Raw genomic sequence first — 23009 nt, forward strand, 5'->3', positions numbered from 1 at the left:
TTGCCTATCTCTCTTAAACTGTGTGTATCCTTTCAACTTGTTTTCATCCCTACCATTGTCTGTAAGCCATGTTTCTGTCACTTCTACAACATCATAGTCACCCACCAGCACTGTGGCTTCTAGGTCTAATATCTTGTTCCTTATACTCTTGGCATTGAGGTACAAACATTTCAGTAATTTACTATTAGCAGGTTCCCTTTGTTTTCTTTCCTTAGAGGAACATCTCCCATTGTCAGAGCTCCCTGCCCCCCTGGTCCCTAGTTTAAAAGATTCTCAATTTCTCTGCACATACGCTCTCCCAATGCATTAGCCCCCCTTCTGTGCAGATGTATACCCTCTGGTTTGTACAGGTCCCATCTATCCCAGAAGAAAGTCCAATGCTCCATAAATCTAAAACCCTCTTCCCTACACCAAGATTTCAACCACGTGTTAAACTTTCTAATCTCAGCCTGTCTCCCTGGCCATGCACGTGGTACCGGAAGTATTTCAGGGAAAACTACCCTGGAGGTTCTGCTCTTTAGTTTCCTTCCTAACTCTTTAAATTTGTCTTGCAGAACCTGTGCCCTACCTTTTCCTATGTCATTGGTTCCAATGTGGACCATGACCAGTGGATTCCCCCTGGCTTTGGCCAGTAGCCATATATATACACATGAAAAATTGACATGCTTGCAGGAATTCACTTAAAATTTCATTTTCTTGACCTGTTTAGCAAAGTGTTGTAGATCATTTTACCGTAGCATGATTCCTAAAAAGTATACTTTATCTTCTTAATTAAATTATATTAAATACAGATTCCTGCTTAATAAAGATTGTATTAGGCTTTCACATTTATTTTACTGAACTTTAAGATATGATACATTTATTTAACTCAAACTTACAGCAATTTGGTTGACATGTTTACTGAAATACATATATATATATATATTGTTTTTTTATATATATATATTTTTGGCAAATCTGGTGCATCTGCGTTTTTATTTTATTTCCTGTTAGGCGCCATGTATTACGCTTCACTACAAGGTATCCCCTAGGGTACCATATCCACCTGTGCAGCACTGTGCCATTTGTCTTCGGTGATGAGGAAACTGTCATGCCAAACCTTGACAGGGTAGGTATCACCATAGCAACCATAGACATTCTAGACATTCATTCACTGCTGATCCATTAGTCTTTCACATCCCCGTTTATTTACATTTGAACTAAAACAATCAGCTCAAAGTTGATCAATTTTGTCAGGAGAAAGGTCATAATAATATTGTTTGAGAGGAGTATCAAAATTATGCCCTGTTCTCCATTCATATTATGCATTCATTTCCAAAGTATACAATGTTTTTGAATATGTAAGTTACAGGAATTGGTGGTCAAAGATGTTTTAGTGAGAACAAGATTTTTAAATTATGCTTTCATATTTTATTATATTATAAATTATACAGGATTTACATTATAAAGGATGTGTATATATATATATATATATATATATATATATATATATATATATGTATTTGTATATGTGTGTGTGTGTTTAAAATTAATGGTTTAAATAATAATTAAAAAATGCAGTCAATAAAATGATCTTCTTCCATAGGAAAGCCTTTCATTTACAGAACAGGCAATGGTGATCATGAGATCGATTGGAAGAGTGGTTAAAAATTTCTCGGATGAGTATGAACTTCCTCTTGCATTGAAGGAGTTGGAATTAGCTCACTGTCCACCAAACCTCTATGGAACAGGAATGGTTAAAAGCCACTGCAAGGTAAAACAGACTTATTGAGTTTGCTTCGTCCCAAATCGCCAACAGATCTCCTTTTTTGTGCTGTTTACTCAGTGTTTTGTCTGCTCCATATTCATAGAATAGTAGGAGAATTTTGTAAACAGACTATTCTCTAACTGATCATCTATATGCAATGTAACAAAACCACAGGGATATAAGATTTAAGATTTAGTGGAAGCCTATATAATGCATGAAGAAACTAAGTTAATGACAGCGGATTATAGAATGTGATTGTAGAACATAGGTGTTAATTTGCCACCCTTAAGGATATTTATGATTGGTCATATTTACTCTATTACTTCACTGCATATCTTGGTATTCCCAACTCTTATTGAGCAGAATATGTGGATTTAATTGAACAGTTAAGCTTCATTAATTGTTTTCCTTTCTGTTAATGCTAATTACAGCCAATGTATTTCAACAGATGGCAAAGGACATACATGAGGTCTTATAGCATCTAGGCTGATTGCAAATTAAAAGAAAGAAATTGACCCCTTTATGACCTTTGACCCAGACATACTTTTCATCTAATATATAACCTGTCATATCAAACACATGGAGCACAAGACTTTATGCCTCACTCTCTTTTGCCATGCTTTTAATTTTAACTGGCACTTTCTTCAACAGTCAATTCTTCCGAGAAATATTCAGAAAGTGTCTTTGGAACCGTGCATTTCTTAGACATGGAAAGTCTCTCTGTCTTAAAGTCTATTGATGACTACATACTAAACATATAACTGATTAGATTTGTTTTCTGGTTGCCAGTTGATTTCCTTCCAAGGCATTTCATCTGTAATTCTTTTTCTAAACTCCATCCCTAATGTGCTGTAAGATATTAAATAGGCTACTATATGTGTTAAATTTGAAAAGTGTAACTTTCATGTTAATATTGCTTTTTCATTCCCTAGACTTTCAGCGATGCCCTGTACCGTACAATAACCATAGCCTTGGGACATAGTTTGACAGCTAAGGGAGTGATGGCGATCCGGGCTTTTACTAATGATCTGACTATTGCAACCAACATGAAGGAAAAAAAGAGCAGTCCAGGTATTATACAAATAGTAAAATGTACTAGTATCATTTAGGGAAGTTTTTGCAAGTAATGTTTTTATTAATGTTTGCTTCTGAGTGGCACATTTTGCAAGAGCCCTCTTATCAGGGCACAGAACACAGTCTACATTGTGAAGATAGCAGGTCCCAGCCTACACTGAATCATATAATAACTGTGGTTGTGAGAATAAGGTAAAATCAGCAGAATGGGTTTTCATCTTGTCCTTAAGTAAGGCTTCTGAGGGTCTGGACGATATGCGCAATCCCCGACTAACCTCCAGCTGACATTTAACCTTCGGGGCACATCATTTGCAGTCAGAGCATGGCATCACAGGAGCTTGAGGGATCAATGTTTATATGTATTTCCCTCAAGTCACTACACCGTGGTCATGATGAGATGCATCGAATAACAGTCGGCCATTCCGAATTGAGTAACAGTTGACTTGTTTTTGTAAGGCAGACTTCATATGGGAGTAATTTGTACAAATGGGTTAACCAAGTCTTGCAAGGTTGATCCAGTATCGAATCTGTTTTGTATCACACTGATTATCAGGCCTAATGTTTTATACTGAAAGAATCTTTTAGTTTACAGATTTTTGTGGTCTCATGTTTGTTTGTTTGTTGGCTCTTTGGTTATTTTCACTGTTGTTTCTTGGTCTGATGACTGAAGTGCCAGAGTCGTGGAATAACAGGGAACCCACTGTGGAGGAGATGCAGGCAGCCACCAAACTGCAGGCTGTCTGGAAAGGAGTTTGTGTTCGTGAAATCAGGAATGCCAGGAAACCAGGTCAGCGCATTTCTGTTACTGATCTCCATTCAACTTTAACAGCGGGATTGCATAGACAAGTCCTTAACATTTTTGTCCATATGGGTTTGCTGTGCTGCTCTGAATAAGGCTCAGACTCAGAGGGGAAGCTTTGTTCTGACATGCTTTGCACAATGCCTACCTCCACAGTAATTATGTATGAAAACATGGAATAAAGACAATGATACTACTATGTGATAAGACATTTTTCATTTCCTTGCCATCCACATTTAAGTCTTTAGTCCTGCTTTGTTTTACGTGATTTTAAAATGACATTTTTACTCGCCACTTAAAGTGCATTCTATGAGCAACTGGCATGGCAACGGCAGAGCTTGGATAGCATCCCAGTACCAATAAAATACAGCAAGCTGGTCAGGACAAAAATGGTTAAGACCTGCATATGTAAAACTACTGTTATAATTCAAACAGTCAATGGGAACATAATAAGCACACAAACAAGATATTTGCTTACCTTTTACATTGTCTTTAATTATAAATATATATATATATATATATATATATATATATATATATATATATATACACACAGCTCTGGAAAAAATTAAGAGACCACTGCAAAATTATCAGTTTCTCTGGTTTTACTGGGTAAAATGAAAATTTTTGTTTTATTCTATAAACTACTGACAACATTTCTCCCAAATTCCAAATAAAAATAGGAATGGAATGGAATGGCTGCCATACATGTAGAGATGCTGATTTAAGAAACAATTGCAGTGGTCTCTTCATTTTTTCCAGAGCAGTATGTACACAGATGGGTGACAAATGAAAGGAAAAACCTGAATAAATGAGTGGAGGAACATAACGAATGCAGATGCCTCCAAACAGGTGTACTGCATGATACAACTAAGCGATTAACATCCTATCATGCTCTGTGACATGTATAAAAATGCTGACCAGGCCCAGCTGACCGCGATTTTGGATTGTGACTTTGAAAGTGGGGTCATTATTGGGGCATGAATGGCAGGAGCGTCAGTCACAGAGACTGCTCAACTGGCTAGTGTTTCAATAGGAACAGTGACTAAAGTTAATCTGTATTTAGATCTATGGAAAAGATATCAGTAAATAGGGTTGGAAATTGTGGTTGAAAGCGCACATTCTATAACCATGATGCTCGTGCATTACTGCGATATGTAAGGAAAAACAGAAGAGCAGCTTTTTCCCAGGTGACTGAGAATGTCAATGCAGCACGTGATCAGACTGTGTCAGCAAGAACAGTCCATCGAGAACAACACAGAGAGGATATTATAGTAGGGTTGCAGTGCATAAACCCCTCATTACAAAGACAAATGCACATTTGAGAGTTCAGTGGTGCAAAAATCATAGGCACTGGTCTACAGAGGAAAAAAGTGATCAGGTCAGATGAGTCATCCTTCAACATACTCTCAACAAGTGCATGTGTGGCGACGCCAAGAGAACAGTACAGGCCTGACTGCTTGACCCCTACAGTGAGAGGGTCGGGAGGCTCTGTTATGCTGTGAGATGCATTTTCCTGGCATGGTTTGTGTCCACTTGTCCCCTTAGTGGGAAGGGTCACTGCAAATTATTAAAAAGTTATTCTGAGTGATCACCTTTATCCTATGGTGAAGCATTTCTATCCTGATAACTGTTTTGAAATCCGTTTTTCTGGATTTTTTTGTTGTTATTCTGTCTCTCACTGTTGAAATACACCTACCATTAAAATTATAGACTGATCATTTCTTTGTCAGTGGGCAAACATACAAAATCAGCAGGGGATCAAATACTTTTTTCCCTCACTGTATACACTGATCAGCCATAACATTATGACCACTGACAGGTGAAGTGAATAACACTGATAATCTCGTAATCATGGCACCTGTCAGTGGGTGGGATATATTAGGCAGCAAGTGAACATTTTGTCCTCAAAGTTGATGTGTTGGAAGCAGGAAAAATGGGCAGCGTAAGGATCTTAGCGACTTTGACAAGGGAACCGGCGACAGGGTCATGGACAGCCAAGGCTCATTGATGCACGTGGGGAGCGAAGGCTGGCCCGTGTGGTCCAATCCAACAGCTACTGTAGGTCAAATTGCTGAAAAAGTTAATGCTGGTTCTGATAGAAAGGTGTCAGAAAACACAGTGCATCGCAGTTTGTTGCGTATGGGGCTGCGTAGCTGCAGACCAGTCAGGGTGCCCATGCTGACCCCTGTCCACTGCCGAAAGCGCCTACAATGGGCACGTGAGCATCAGAACTGGACCACGGAGCAATGGAAGAAAGTGGCCTGGTCTGATGAAACACGAGTTCAAGGTGTTGACTTGGCCTCCAAATTCCCCAGATCTCAATCCAATCAAGCATCTGTGGGATGTGCTGGCAAACAAGTTTTTTGTATTGGCCATTTTACATTTGTACAAATTAATAATAATAATAATAATAATAATAATAATAATAATAATAATAATGATAATGATGTATTTATTTATTAGCAGATGCCCTAAACTAGGGCGATTTACAGAATAAGATTAGTTCAAACCTGCATTAATACAGTATAAAATTACAGATCACAACATACTACAATTACAGGTTCAAGATTACACTAGTGCATAAGTAAAATGTATAGTTAAAATAAAATACAAGACCTACACCATAGATTGTGATAGCTAACAAGTGCAGACAAGATATGCTGAAGTCATAGTTAAGAGTTAGGGGGAAGAGGGCATAAGTGACATTGCAATAAACAACACAAGTACTAGCAATATGGTTGATTTTTTTTTTGTTCAGTTACTGTGAAGAAGTGTGCCAATAACAGATAACGCTGAGATTAATCCAGGTTGTATTTGTGTGCTTTTTTATTTTGTATTGTATGTTTATTAAAACAGTTCTTCTCTCGTTTTAACCTAGGTATAGATCCTATCTGTGTAATGTCAAGGGATGTCCATCTGGAATAGTGAGCCTTATTCTGTGTTTTTAACATGAAAGATACTGTGTTGGAACCAAACATTATATCAATATGTGCTGCTGAGAGCAAACAAGTATTTTGGAGAAAAAAACAACATTGTTCTGTATTGATTTCAAAACAGCAAGATACTGATTCTTGAGAAATAGATTTAAGTGAAAAACATGAATTCCATTTTGTGTAACCCTGGAGATTTGTATTTATATGGATCATAGTAGCAATAAATCAAATCAAAAAGAGTGCTCTGTAAAAGTATAGATCTTATGGACCTGGGCTTGTAGAAGCTTTGCAATTAATACAAAACATATTACTGCTGGAAATGACAACAGTGCTAACAAGAAATAAATTAAAAAGTGAATAGCTTTATAAACTAATAAATTACTTAACTGACAGTCACACACATCTATCTATAAGTGTGTGCAATTTTGTTTTTACTTTTACACTCAAAATAGCAAGGTGCTAATATTAAAATAAGAAGAATGAGTGACAATATGGACTTTGTAGAAATACCAGTGCCTGCAGCTCAGACTTCAAGCCATTGGTCATAGGTAGCATGACATTACTATGAAGTATTTTGAGTCTCATGTCTTATATGGCATACTTTGCCCTCTGCACCACAGATGGCTGAATGAGTTTGTCAGTCTTCCTGATGAAAATAACTCTCCCTGATGGGTGAGGAAAAAGAAAACCTTCATACTGATCATTTCAAAAGTCTGGAATCCATCATGATTTCCACAAACAGACTTTTGAGGTGTAAGACTGATATGGAATAGCAGCTCTATTTTTGCAAGGGCCCAAGGGTGACATCTTGTTGATACTCAATCAACATGTAACGACAATGTTCACTCAGAATATATGTCTGATCTGAGATGCTCCCAGCAAAAACACTAGACATTTTATGTAATAATATATTTATTTTCTTTCTTTCTTTCTTTTTCTTTCTTTCTAAATGAAAGTAAACTGGCATTTTAAAGTAGATATTAATTATTGTTATTGAATACATGTTATTTATTTAAATGTCAGTTTAGATATAATACTAGACATATGAAAGTTCTTTAGTATATTTCTGGACACAAGTAGTTTGGAATTTGTGGGTGGGTCTGAATGTTAATCTGAGCCACTTAATAATTAATTCACAAAATATGCTCTTATTACTTCATATTTTAGAAGATAAAGATTTGTAAAGCCTTTATATTTTTGTATAAGCAAGGGTCAAGCAGGGGAAGAGCTTATAAACTACTAGAAATATATATTCAGGCTTTAGGATAGTACTCTGTTATAAAATATCAGTAATTTCTTTCTGCTATGATATCATACAGTGGAAATTAAGGCTGCTTTTGTTTGTGCAGTGTAACTGAAATTAGTCTCAAAAGTAATTGTTTTATGATTATCTGTCCAAATGTTTGTACGTAGCCAACCATAATAAGAAAATGTGATAATTTTGCATGTCTTCTGTAGAACCCATTTTTGGAAACAATATGCTCTTATATATTTTATATACATTTGTACTAACATATCATTTACGTTGTGAATGTTATGGTGGTCACTACAAAATGGAAACAAACTAACTATATTTCTTAATCAGCAAAGCCCAAATGTATTAGAGTAAATTAATGAAAAGAAAAGTAATTATTAGAGATACTAATAGTATATGGGCTAGATATTCGTAGGGTTTGCATGTCACACATGGCTATCACGCAAAAATGCACATTTGCCATATCCAAAACCCCGTTTTACACGGCGTAATCCGTTCTGTGCCGTTTACCCTTTAATTGTATGCAAGGCACAAAATGGGGGGAGTTGTTGACATTATGCATGATTCCGGCTATTTTCATAGCTGTGCGCGCAAAAAATAGGTTTGTGATTCGCAAAATAACGTGTTGAAAACCATGGCGTTAACTCCGCACACAGCTCTATTTCAGGAGACAGCAACTGGACAGCGACATTCCAGCGCACAGTCAACAATGGGGCTGTCTGTTTTTATTTATGGTTGTATGTGTGCTGCACCAGAACAAGTTCCAAACAGTTTTTTTTTTTTTTTTGACAATGACAATACATACATAAATACATACATACATATTGTTACACTCTTTAGAAATGAGCAGACAAGGGTTGAGTTTTATTTTAATAACTCCTGACTGCAGCTGCAAAGAATAGTGAACATTTACAGGAGCAGCATACTGTAAGCCCAGCTCACGGCTTTACGAACACTGCCTTCTGCCTGGGCTTTTTATATCAGACACAACAATGTAAAAAACTGGGGTCACTGACACGGAAGGGAACACTCAGACAGGATGGGGAACAAAGAAACACAAGTAAAGTATCTGCCAGCCTAGAGTTCAAGTTGAATGGTTTCTTTTGCCAGTTTGTAATACAGCCCCCCCCAGCCCTTTCCCATCCTTGGGCAAGATAGGCGGCATCACGGAAACGGGCTGGCAGTCAGTGTTGCCTCTCAGGCTGAGGGTTCCGACGGCACTGCTCAAGCTGGGCCCCTGTTGTGTCCAGTGTAGCTGGCACGTGAGAATGCAGGGCTTTCCCTGAGGACTAATGGATGGGGCTCCAGGCTGATTATCTGGTTCAGGATGGTTGCAAAGGCAGCTGCAAGTTCTCTGATGACTCCCTGACAAATGTGGGAATGACCTCTGGGACCTGGGGTAGCAGAAGAGGGTCCCTCATGATAAGGGGCCAGGCGATCCCGGTGCAGTACAACTTTTCTTCCACCTTGCGGCATCTGCACCTGGTACACCACCTCACCCACTCGCTCTAGGATTTGCCGGGGCCCACCCATTCACTGTCCAGTTTGGGACACCGGCCCTTGCGTCTCCTGGGCGCATACAGTGAGGGAAAAAAAATCCCTGATTTTGTACGTTTGCCCACTGACAAAGAAATGATCAGTCTATGATTTTAATGCTAGGTGTATTTTAACAGTGAGAGACAGAATAACAACAAAAAAATCCAGAAAAACGCATTTCAAAAAACGTATAAATTGATTTGCATGTTAATGAGGGAATAAGTATTTGACCCCTTCGACTTAGTACTTGGTGGCAAAACCCTTGTTGGCAATCACAGAGGTCACACGTTTCTTGTAGTTGGCCACCAGGTTTGCACACATCTCAGGAGGGATTTTGTCCCACTCCTCTTTGCAGATCCTCTCCAAGTCATTAAGGTTTTGAGGCTGACGTTTGGGAACTCGAACCTTCAGCTCCCTCCACAGATTTTCTATGGGATTAAGGTCTGGAGACTGGCTAGGCCACTCCAGGACCTTAATGTGCTTCTTCTTGAGCCACTCCTTTGTTGCCATGGCTGTGTGTTTTGGGTCATTGTCATGCTGGAATACCCATCCACGACCCATTTTCAATGCCCTGGCTGAGGGAAGGAGGTTCTCACCCAAGATTTGACAGTACATGGCCCCGTCCATCGTCCCTTTGATGTGGTGCAGTTGTCCTGTCCCCTTAGCAGAAAAACACCCCCAAAGCATAATGTTTCCACCTCCATGTTTGACGGTGGGGATGGTGTTCTTGGGGTAATTCCTCCTCCTCCAAACACGGTGAGTTGAGCTGATGCCAAAGAGCTCGATTTTGGTCTCATCTGACCACAACACTTTCACCCAGTTCTCCTCTGAATCATTCAGATGTTCATTGGCAAACTTCAGACGGGCCTGTACATGTGCTTTCTTGAGCAGGGGGACCTTGCGGGCGCTGCAGGATTTCAGTCCTTCACAGCGTAGTGTGTTACCAATTGTTTTCTTGGTGACTATGGTCCCAGCTGCCTTGAGATCATTAACAAGATCCTCGTGTGTAGTTCTGGGCTGATTCCTCACTGTTCTCATGATCATTGAAACTCCACGAGGTGAGATCTTGCATGGAGCCCCAGACCGAGGGAGACTGACAGTTATTTTGTGTTTCTTCCATTTGCAAATAATCGCACCAACTGTTGTCACCTTCTCACCAAGCTGCTTGGCGATGGTCTTGTAGCCCATTCCAGCCTTGTGTAGGTCTACAATCTTGTCCCTGACATCCTTGGACAGCTCTTTGGTCTTGGCCATGGTGGAGAGTTTGGAATCTGATTGATTGATTGCTTCTGTGGACAGGTGTCTTTTATACAGGTAACGAGCTGAGATTAGGAGCACTCCCTTTAAGAGAGCTCGTTACCTGTATAAAAGACACCTGGGAGCCAGAAATCTTGCTGATTGATAGGAGATCAAATACTTATTTCCCTCATTAACATGAAAATCAATTTTATAACTTTTTTGAAATGCGTTTTTCTGGATTTTTTTGTTGTTATTCTGTCTCTCAGTGTTAAAATACACCTACCATTAAAATTATAGACTGATCATTTCTTTGTCAGTGGGCAAACGTACAAAATCAGCAGGGGATCAAATACTTTTTTCCCTCACTGTATATAATTCCTGAAGATAAATGAGAACGAGCAATTATAAGGAGATTAATAAGGCTTTTATACAGCTTCACTTCATTAGAATTGCGTTTCAATAACAGTACAGGCAACGTTAACTCCTAGCAGGACAATGGGACAATGCAAGGAAAATGAACTCATTGACATCCAGTTATACATAAATCATCCCTTTGTTCAGTGTAAGTAATGTGTCCAGACTCCAGTTCACTGCACAGTGTGGACTGATGCCAGATGTGATTTCTAATTAGATGTGTGTATGTGTGTGTGTGTATACAAATAACAGATCGTGAAACATGGCACTCGCCTCTGTCCAGCACACTGCCTTCATTCATCCGCATGCAGAGTCCTGTTGCTTTAATGCCGTACCTTATTAACATATGGTAATGACTCGGTAATTTGAAACGAGATGCAAATATATTCCGGGCTGACATTAAACCTGCTCATAGCCCAATCGAATTTGAATTGCGTGAAAGAATTAATTAGACTGAATATACCAGTTTTTGTAGCGATATTACAATAACTGCGCAAAACTGTTCAAACAGTGGGGATAACAGAGCACTGTGGAGTGGAGCAGGTGGGTTTGCGCGACTCAGGAAAACAATGCTATACTCCAATTTTCCCGCAAAGATCTGCGCCACGTTTGAATCTCTCTCCTTTTTTGGCCAGGTCACATTTTTCTTCTGCGGCACTCATTTTGCGCAGAAATTGCGCTAAGTTTGAATATCGCAATCTATGCCTAGTGTACATTGGGGGTTTAGTGACTACAATAATGAATTAAGATGAAGGTTCATCTTAATGTTAAAATTGTTAGTCTGACACAAATATCTAATTGCGTTTTTATTTTTGCGTTGAGTATTTTGTATTATTGAAAATCGTTATATCAATCTCGTTATCTAATGCCCAAAAAATAGTAACAGTTCCACTTAGATTGGGATGTCTTTGGCCATCACTAATTCTTCTAAGAATTGGTTTCAATTGCTTTAGATATAGATAGGGTCTATACACAAATCAATCTGCTTTTAAGTCTCGTTAAATTTAGATTCAAGATAGCTAACAACAGAAGAGTGATTATCCTTAAGGGCAAAGTGGTAATTCATTTAAAAATAAAAACACAAGGAACATTTACAATAATACTCATTAAGCTTGAACATGAAATACATTGAGGTACATCACTCATAAACCTATGTGTGCTTAGTTTATGCTTATTTCTTTAGTTCATTAAAGATTAGGCTGAGGGTTTTATCACTTAGCTTTGCAGAAAAGTGAAACCAATACAGGGCAGAAACAGAGAGACAGAGAGAGGAATTTGACTTCAAATCCATCCCAAAATTAAATGTTGTTTTTTTTTTCATAACAGAATTGAACAGACACTACCAACATGATACTACATGATCCTGTATTTCCCACTTCACATACAAAACTTGCTAGTTACACTTTTCTTGTTAATGCAAAAACTACTACAAAAAAGGTAATGAGGTTCTTTCCCATATGAGTTAAAGGTCAATTTCTTTAATTAAATGAATTATAGGCACAAAGGAGAATGCGGATGCCAAAGTCGCACTGCAGGAAATGTGGTCAGCACTGGAGCCGCAGGCCGAACAGCATGCTGTATTTTTATTAAGGTAAAGATCCGCAGACTCATTCATATTTCAACCAAAGATAGCATCTTATTTTATGTAATGATCAGTTTAGAATACATCAATTGATATAGAATTTAAATAGAACATAAAATGTAAAAGTGAAAATGTTTTTTTTAAGTTAAATGTTTAAAAAGAATGAATTATCGTTTTTGAGATGCATATCATATGCATTTATGTGCTGTTTATTAATTAATTGATATCAGGTGGATGTATGACTGCTTAGAGTGAAACTGGGAAACATTTCAGCTGAGATGGGGCCTTTATTGATATCAATCAGCTTGTTGTTCCTTGTCATCCATTTTCAGTTATTGAACTAAATTCAATACAATCTACCTTGGTGTGGTAATTATATTGATATACAAGGTGAAATACAACTTTATTCAAGAGTTGTAAAACACCTAATTAACAAATCTATCTAAAGAGGTACTCAACAACCCATCTGGCCAACGTGGTGAGTTATGGCTAACAAACCCCCATGATGTTTAAATGAAATGAAAGACCCTCAGTCCCTGGCAGCTAGACTGTCACAGACGAAGGCAGCAGTCAAGGCAGTATGAAAGCAGAAGGTGCTAAAAATCACTGGGTACAAACAGGCTACCATAGTCTTCTGACCCTGGCTATGTACAACTGTAGAAAAAAAAGATCAAGAAAAAGGACTTGAAGAAGTCCTAATGGTGTAAAAGTTTAAATAAATGACATCTTAATGAACCACAAACGTATAATAAAGACTGCACGGCCCTAAACAAATTAAATACTGAAAGCCACCACAGAATGGTTCAGTGCAGAATGCATCTCAATTCCAAAGTGGAAAAAATAAGACTGATGAAGAAACCAAACAAGCCAATCGACATCATGAACCTCACAAATCAAGTAAAAATGGGTTAGAATGCATGCTGTTGACAGGAAATCTACCCACTTGCCTGAAGAGAAAAGTAAGTGATCAATGCAGACTACCAGTGCTCACTTATAGCTGTGAAACCTGGTCACTTAATGCAAAAATGATACAGGAACTGTGAATAACACAAATGAGCATGGAAATATGTATGCTTGGAATAACGAGAGAGAAAATGAAATTAATGGGTCTGAGAACAAACCAAAATATGTGACATAATTGAAAGAGTGAGAATGTTAACATGGCAAAGTGCTGGACACGTTGCAAGAAGAACAGATAAAAGATTGTCAAAGGATGCTATTTAATGGATACCAATAGATTAGAAAAATACCTAGAAAATGACCACATAAAAGATGGCTTTGCAGGCGTGACATGGAAAAGAGTCTGTTGGACGAAGCAAGTGGAAACAACTTTGGGAGGCCTTCATCCAGCACTGGATCGATATAGGCTGATGGTGATGATATGCTGTTTCTGGACTTGGTCTTGTTTTTTTTCTGGTGCTGTGTATCATCTCATTGCTTCAAGTTGGCCCACACTGATAAATTATGAGGAAAATAAAAAACAACACAGTTCATTTATACAGTTAATAAACTCAGAGCACTAAGATTTACACTACATAACCATTAAAGGAATATTGTTGAGTATTGTGTTGTGTTGTGTTGTGTTATTATCATGTATAAAACACCTGGCTGAGCAATATTTTTCACTTGTTATTTGTTCTTATCTTTATTATGACATATAGGTACATGTTCATAAACAGTGAGAAATCAGCTACACTCTATCCATGCACCAAAGATGAATGGACCAGGATGTCATTTGCCAATTATTTGGTTTCTTATCAAGATCAGCCGCCTAATTCCTGGTTTGTTGTTTTCAGGTATGAGAGTCTTCAGCACTAAAGCTGTAGTCCAAACAAATCAACAATAATAAAGCTGTATGTGACAATCCAATAAACTATAAGTGTCTCATTGCACACAAATTAAATTAAGTAATAAAAAATATCATAAAAAGGGACCAGCCACATCCAAGATATAGGTTTGTTATTGGCTGCTGACATACGCTTGAGCTTTTTTCATTTAAGTTATTACTATACGGCATATATATGTGTGTGTCTCCTAATTGTTAGGCAAGAAGTTTTATTTTCATACAGTGCATACAAATATCATGATTATACATGAGAGGCTCTTTCACATCTATGACAATGATTAATGGAACTGAATAATAGTCACATTTTGCAAATATTGTATTATTGATGAAAACAGCAATTATTTCTTTACATGAAGAAACTGTGAACTGTGACTTAACCCCATCAGCACTATGGTATACAGTATGTCTTAAAATGTTACTCCGAGACATACTATTAGATTGAATATTGGACATGCTGTGTGTGTGAGTTACACAGTATTGATCACTCTTGATTTCAACACTCATGTATTTTGAATACTCTCCCTTTTATTTCCAAAGGGAGGTGTTTTTTGTTTCTCAAGACATGGTGGTTGTTGCGAAGGTGTATTCCTCCATCCCAGTCTGCATTCTTCATGTCGTTGACAATGATACCGGCGAGGAAATTCCCAGGGTCTTTCATAAAGTGGAACCCTATATGTACAGAAAGAACCAGGTTGTTGCCTTTTTTTTTACAGTACCTCTGTTTCCCAGATTATATTTTGAAAAGGCCTATATCATGACTACTGTCTTAGTTAAGATATAGCACTCTGGAATGCTAGCAATAAAAATGTATTGCCTTGGCATATTATCCAGTGGACTTCAGCTCTAGTGGATTAATCCACTTATTTTTCAATTGTTCTGTCGATACCTGCTAAAGTCACTGGTGGTCACACAATATTTTTCATCAAGTTACTCCAGCAGGCTTTCATAAAACTACATATAGCAGGTCATTTTTCAGATTGCTCATGGTTGGAAAAAAACAAAACCTCCAGTGTACAAATTTACCAAGAAAGGATCTGCCTTTGATGTTTGCTTTAATGGATCCTTGTGTTGTGAATGGTATCAACCAGCCCCCAGCAAATTTGCTAAAGCCCATTTATTCACTGTCTGTTGTGATCTACTGAGACTTGAAATCACAATCTAGCCAATATCAAGGAAATGCATTGCAAACTATGAAAACTGTTAAAACATTAAAAACCTCTTGAAATTGTATCGCCCATTCCCCATTCCTCCTCCAGCTACATTACCCAAGGGGACTAGGAAATCATGTCACAATTGCATATTGTAATGGGTTCAAGCAAGTCAGTACATTAGGCACAGATAAAATCCCTGCATCTTGCCATTGTGTGTACCTATCTAGTATATCCTGTGCTCATATTGATTAGGCATTTATTTACCTTTATTTTACATTAAATTCCAGTAGATGTATTAGCTCTGGATTAAAAAATAATAGTAGATGTCAAAAAATATGGCCTTCCATCAAATAAGGATATAAATGCTTGCCCTTTTTTGTTGACTTCTGTCTCTTTCACAACATCCTTAACCGAGTATCATAGTTTGAACCTTTCAAACAGAGCATACATAATCCAAATTCTCACACCTTCGTATATATATTTATTTATTTATTTATTTATTTATTTAATCACTGTGCTAAAAAGCAACACAATTCACAGGCTGCTTTTTCTGTTTCTCCTTCTCGTGTGCTTTTCCCTCACCCATGATGTTGTGTTTGTCTTTTGCTGTGCAATTTTGTTCATGCTTATGCTCTCAATTACATGGTCAGTGTGTGGCACATAGTATTAAAAGCAAATAGCCATCAGTTACATGCACATACTTTCACATACTTCTGTATTTATTCTTCATCAGAGGTCAACTTACACCTGTTGAGCATATTACCAAAGCATTCTGTCTGTTTAACCAATGTTTAAACTGGTCGTTTGTTGTAGAAAGGTTATACCTTCATGGCAGAGGCATACAGTGGAGACACACCCTTGGCAGCTGGGAAGTGGAGGATGCGACTTGTTGGATCATTTTTCCCATTGCCAGTTCTCAACAGGGAGCCTTCAAACAACAATTTTGCCATAAAGGAATTTAAGGATTATTATGTACCCAATGAAAGAAATCGAATTTGTAGGTGCGTATTTCGATATATCCATATGTTTGCTACTAAAAATGATTCACTGTTGATCTTTTTTATCTTTTAATGCAAGACTGATAATATAAAACCTCTTCTGTGTAAATCGTTTTTAAATTCCCAGGCATTCAGTTATGACTTTTCTGGCTTTTCAATTTCAACAGGTAATCGTTTTGTGTTTCATTTTATTTTTAGGGTATCTTGTACATTTTTCAGAATGTAGGCTCTTGCTGTTCTTAAAATATATGCATTTATTTTTTATAGGTATTCAGTGAAGGTCACAGCAGATCTTTGTGCCACTGTTCAAATACAGACTTCCAACCCAGATGTGTACATTAAACTACAGATTCTTGACAGCGAGGAAGAAGTAGCAAGCAATACTGGGAAAGGCCATGTTGTGATTCCAGCTTTCAAATTCTTCCCTAATGACTGGCCAACCTGTAAGTCAATCCTTATCCTTTCATTAATACATTATTATATTAAGATATATGTTTTATAAATATGTAAATCAGCTGTCAGTTTGGAACCTAAAACCAGCAATGTGAGCAAGATTCCTATCATCCCCATGCTGATATTTACTGACAGTGGTGACTTTGTGATTTGAAGTCACGTCCCTGCCTCAAGCCTAAGCATATTCGACATCTAATTTTAAGTAAAGTTGAAGTTATAGTTAAAACATTCTAACAGTTCTAAATGGGGTTACCATTTTCTTCCCTTTATATGTGGAAGGATATTTAAATTAGTCTGACTACAAATGTAAATGCAATGTAGAGAGTGTCGGTATAAAACGAATACAGAAACTTCACTGGAGATGGCTTCAGCTTGGGCCTCATAAAAATATGTCCAGATTCAACAGAAAATATTGAATTAGGGTTTCTGGGTCGAGTGAGTCCATTTACTAATAAACTTTTATCTGAAATAATAAAATATTTCAGTTTTTGTTGTTGTATTAGTATTGTTTGATTTTACTATATGTTATGTCTGCTTGTCCCCATCGCCATTTTGACTATGTTTTTATTTCAACAGCATCAACAAGTAAATGTACACAGATACAAAGTCACTCAGGGGGGAGCAAGAGAGAATGGTCCACCTCTGCCAACAGCCAGAAAAGTGCCAAACTGCAAAGTTTATCCCAGGCCCCAGGAGACGAGGAGACCACCAGTAGACCACCTTCTACAACAGACCTGCAACCTGGAAAACAAGTGGTATGAGGTTTGCCAACAAAGGCTTGGTATTTTTTATGTTCTTTATTCATATGTATTATTGTGATATACATGGCTTTGCAACTACAGTTAGGTCCATAAATATTTGGACACCGACACAATTGTCATCATTTTGGCTCTGTACGCCACCACAATGGATTTGAAAGGAAACACTCAAGATGTGTTTTAAGTGTAGACTTTCATCTTTAATTTGAGGGTAGTTACATCCCAATGGGGTGAATGTTGTAGGAATTACACTAATCTTTATATGTGGTCCCCCCAATTTTAGGGGCTCAAAAGTATTTGGACAAATTAACATAATCATGAATTAAATTGTGAGTTTCAATACTATGTTGCAAATCCTTTGCAGACAATGACTTACAGTGACAAATTATTCCCACTGTGGCGTCTCATGTGAAGAAGGACTGTGTGTCCTTCAGTCTAACTGTCTATTCAAAATGGTGTGAAAAAGATATTTTGTAAGAAGGCATTGGTTACACTAGATTTGCACCAAGTCTCAGTGATCTTTTCTCAGTGAGGTTTCTGTATACAACACTCTTTGCTGACTGAAACTAAAATACATCTAGTCAGAAATATGTATATATTTATATATTAGCATTATTTATATATTAGCTTTATTTTTTTTTACCAAATCAAAGGGCATGTTTAAACTGCCTATAGGGACTCAAATTAGTATCTGGAAAGTTGTATGTGAAAAAGGATACCCATTCTCTGCAAGGTTATTTTTTGTTTCTTGGATCAATTCGTTTTTCAGCTAAAGTGACCAAGCTTTGCAGCAAATGATTATCTTAAAAAAACAAATCCAATCACACCCATACAACCTTATGACTTTCCTAGAAATGGAATCTAGACTGACTTTACAAATTTACATTTGTCCCATTGCTTAACTGTGCCAGGAGCATTGTACATCCAATGTAGTATAATGAGACAAAGTGGGTGAAAAGCCTTGGGGATACTTGTACAACTACACATTTCCTCAGGCTCCTGGTACATATACTGTATTTCTTTTTAATAATGATCCGTCACACTCTGTCACATCCTGATAATGGTTTCTCAGACCCGTGTAATGTTATCCATGTTCGTTTCTGTTGAGATTAAATTTACAGCTGCCATTTGCCCAATTATGATTAATTAATAAATATGCATTTGTCCTCTAGGCTCCCAAATAAGAACAGCCCTTCCAGTATGAATGCAATTGAATCTTGCTCATTCTGAATGTACCAAAAGCAGGCATATGGAGAACAGGATCTTGCGTCCTCTAATGCAGATGCATTTTTATTGTACAGCCTCCTTTCAGAAATTATACATTCTCAATGATTACTAATTTATTAATATAATTTTTACTATTTCAATATTGTGATCGAAGTTGTAGGCATTTTCAACAAAGATATATAAAGAAATGTTGCATTTGTGATGCAAAAACAAGGTCACAGGCTTTTGATAGCCTCCAAAATAATTGGTGCATATATGCATTGATAAATGGTTTCATATTGCCCTTCACAATTCTACTGTTTTCGGAATCATATTATGTGTGGATCCTAATAAGTAAACAAAGGTGTTTAATATTATAGTCATAGTTTTATATAAACCAGTTATACCAGCAGCCTCCTAACCACAGTGTTCTGCCTACACAATATACACTCTTCCAATATTGAGCCCTACATGGTCAGGTGATCCCCAAACAACATTGTTAAATGATAACATCCTAAATTTAAGGGGTTTAAATTTCAGTTCAGTATATGAAGTCAGATTGGGTTCATGGATCATGCAAATCTGCAGATCTGCAAATTATTTGGCCACATTACTTGACACATTGTTAATTCATAATACCTCCCCACCCCACTTTTTAAAGGTGTCTCACAATGGCCTTTACAATGTCCCAGTCAAAAAACCCACTCATGAAAACATATGATTAGGTCATATGTGGAACTAAGGATGCTGCTCTTCATTGCACACCCAGGCCTTAATTACCTCTTCTGAATACATGTGGTTGTCATTAGTTAATTAGTAGTTACATCTTTTCTGCCTAATGAGCTATTTCCAATACTGGTCAGTCCTGAACAAGCACTGACCCACTGCCTCCACATGTTGTTTATTAGCTATGCCCAGAGTTATTTTCCTCTGCTTATTGTTGCTCCGTTTATGTCTATACACAGAGCCACAAGTATATTGTGCAAGCTGTGGTGCTGCAGAGAAGCTGGGCCCTTGACGATTCCCAGCTAGCCTTTGTGCAAGTGCTGAAAGAAATGGAGAAAAATGATCTAAAAGGTACAGTTGTAAAGACAGCAATGGCATGAATTTCACATTGAGCATTAATACTTACAGTTTCACTTCTGTACATACCATCTCTGCTGTTTTGCTGTGTCTAATGTTTTACATGTTATTATTATGTCATTGTAGCTGTGATAAAAGATAGAGACAAAATGCAGATACAATGTTTATTCTATTTGTACTGAATGTATTTTTGAAGATCTTTTCAAATATGTTCTCCGCCCCATTATTTTTGCATTGCTTCACTCATTAGAATCCATTAGAAGACACATTTTTATATGCGGGACAAATACAACTGAATTACTGCACCATACTTGGTTTCCAGTGGAAACTGCCGGCTGTTTGTTAAAGCTGGCTGTTTTATTGATTAGAGATGTGTTTATTTGGACAATAAATTGTATTTTGTTTAGCCTCAATACGATAATAACATTTGCTATGCAGAAATCACACAAAAAAAAGTATTTATCCTGCGTCCAAATCATGTTTTGTATAATATATTTGTCTATTATTCTTATAGTGTGTACTTTGAGATTTAAAGTGCCTCTTATTCAACTACGCTTGCTGTAAACTGAGTGCCATGCACTGCATCATGGGGAATGATATCTTAGGGATTTAAAGCAAAGCATTACATTTAAAATTAAAATATACATATTGAAACAATACCACACATGGAAGTCAAATATTTTCATGTTTAAATATGTAACCAATTTAGTACTTCATTTTTTAAGTTAAAGAGGTGTTACTTGTACATACATGCAATTCGATTTCCTTGACCTGTACACCTCTCATTGGTTAATTATGCATTGCTATTATTCATCTGACTCAAAGGGGTACTGTTTACTTTTTTTTGTTTTGGATTGAAAAAGGTATTTATTGATTTTAAGAAACCTTGTCAGGATAAATCTTTCACCCAAACTTCATACATGTATGTTTAAGAGTGCATGGGATGAACTTGTCAGAACTGACCCACTAAAACTTTTACAAATACATGTTAATCTATAAGGTTTGCAGAAAAAAACTGAAAATGCTGGAACTAGACCCTGATCTAGGTAATCATCAACCTAAAGTGGGTCAGTACCAAATTCAATGAAGTTAGCTTTTGCCCCCTAGTGGCGTGAGCTGTGTTCAAATACTTAAAACCATCTGGAAAAAAATTGTCTATAGCCACTCTTTAAAGTGGTAGAAGGACTCAAAATCCTATTCTAAATGCACTTCACATGATTTCCAAAATGTCAGTATTTAGACACGAACAGATGAGGCCCAGACCAAATCAAATCATCAACCTACTTGCAAATAACAATTGAAATAATGGACAACGGACTTTTGTTTGAAGGATTTGACACAATGCAAAGCTGCCATTAAGGACTGTGTTTTCAATTGGCATTTTGTGCGTGGGTTTTGATTTGGTCTGGGCCACATATACAGTTGTTAGTTGAAAGTATTCACACCTGTCTTTCGAAATGTGTTATTCAGTGATTCTTTCAGTTTCAGAAATGTTGTTCAATAAACTACACTTATTTAGCATTGGAATCTTTTAGGGGTTGCTGAACTCTGGTTCAGCCTATAGAGAAAATGTAAAAAAGTCAAGACAGGAGATGTGCAAACTCTTCACTGTCACTCAGTTCATTTCTGTTGAAGTGTTTGTGTCGGTGTCGTACACTTCAACTGTCTGGGATCAGTGAGCTGTAAATTAATGCTGCCCTTTTTTTTCACTCTTCTCTGAAGTAACTGCTGACGTCATTGAATGCCCTCAATTAATCAGGTTACATACAATCATTCAAGTCAGCTCCTGTAGTCCAGACCCTTGCATCTCTAAGCAGTGTACAGAGATTCATGAGTGACCCTGTGATTCAGTGTGTGGAGAGCCCACTCACATGTCGAGGCCTTACAAACCATTTCCTCCCTTTCTGCACCTCATCTCTCCATCATGCATTTCTACTAATCTCCTTCTGTTTAACATGAAAAGGCCAGCAGGATGGAAGACACACTCAGGTAAATAGATGTGCCCTTATATTGCAGTGAATCTAGAGAAATTAGCCTTCATGAATTATGTGAGTGAAGAAAATGGAAGTCCCTAACAAGCTTAAACTGAGCCCTTCCTAAAATGGCACAGATGAACAGAGAAGTCTGTTAACACTGAAAATGCACGCATGCTTTTGATGCTGTGGAAAAGATATATACTATTTTAAAACACTTCCCTCAGCATTGTAGGATATGAAAACAGTGCCATCTATTGCAGGCATCTTACGTCTTAAACAATTACGATATCAGAAATAAATTAATAATGTCAGCCTTGTCACCTTAAGCATACTAAGCATACAAAATGACAGTGCTTAGGACCATGCAAAGTTATAGATATAGTTTTAATCCCTCAAGATATGCAAGAGTTGTGTTCAAAATTGAATCTTCTGATTGGATGTTCATATATAAATCGCGTTAACGTGAAAATCCCGTAACTCTTAATTTGTGTATGAAATACATTTTCAAAACATCAGTAATGTAGTATGAGAAAAATACCTCATAGTAATGCATTGCTTAGTAATGATAGAAGCCCTCATATAATTAAATGTGTACTTTTATGGTGCAACACTGCCATCTAGTATGTAAAAGACCATGTCTAGTACATAAAACAACACAACATAACCTTAACTTTCAGCAGCCTACTGTTTGACTATTTAAATTGAAGACTGAAAAAAAAACCTGTGCACTACTGTCTGTTCTGACAAATGGTTCAATATCACAGAGAAAGAATGATGCTAAAATGACATAATATGTGCATTAGTAGGCAAAAAAACAATTAGGATGATCACTTAACACTTAACAAGCAACAGCCAGACTATATCCTGAATATATGTTGGAATACAGTATTAAAGCATGTTGGGTGCCAAGGCAAAATGCCACCCTAACTGTAGATTAAATTGATTCCTTTAGAACT

General features: G+C 37.2%; 1 protein-coding gene across 2 annotated transcripts in view; it reads left to right on the plus strand.

Annotated features, from left to right (window-relative positions):
* The window catches only part of adgb (androglobin), an 89521-nt gene that overhangs the window by 52267 nt on the left and 14245 nt on the right, over positions 1 to 23009 (plus strand). For both annotated transcript variants that reach the window (XM_066700861.1, XM_066700869.1), the window contains exons 20-30: positions 994 to 1108; positions 1586 to 1753; positions 2680 to 2818; positions 3492 to 3608; positions 12498 to 12591; positions 14244 to 14378; positions 14966 to 15119; positions 16393 to 16580; positions 16845 to 17020; positions 17607 to 17785; positions 19960 to 20071. In XM_066700861.1, coding sequence (XP_066556958.1) covers positions 994 to 1108; positions 1586 to 1753; positions 2680 to 2818; positions 3492 to 3608; positions 12498 to 12591; positions 14244 to 14378; positions 14966 to 15119; positions 16393 to 16580; positions 16845 to 17020; positions 17607 to 17785; positions 19960 to 20071 — 1577 coding nt within the window. The remainder of the gene's footprint in view (positions 1 to 993; positions 1109 to 1585; positions 1754 to 2679; positions 2819 to 3491; positions 3609 to 12497; positions 12592 to 14243; positions 14379 to 14965; positions 15120 to 16392; positions 16581 to 16844; positions 17021 to 17606; positions 17786 to 19959; positions 20072 to 23009) is intronic.

The sequence above is a fragment of the Amia ocellicauda genome, chromosome 1 (genome assembly GCF_036373705.1).
Source record: "Amia ocellicauda isolate fAmiCal2 chromosome 1, fAmiCal2.hap1, whole genome shotgun sequence".
Taxonomy (NCBI): domain Eukaryota; kingdom Metazoa; phylum Chordata; class Actinopteri; order Amiiformes; family Amiidae; genus Amia; species Amia ocellicauda.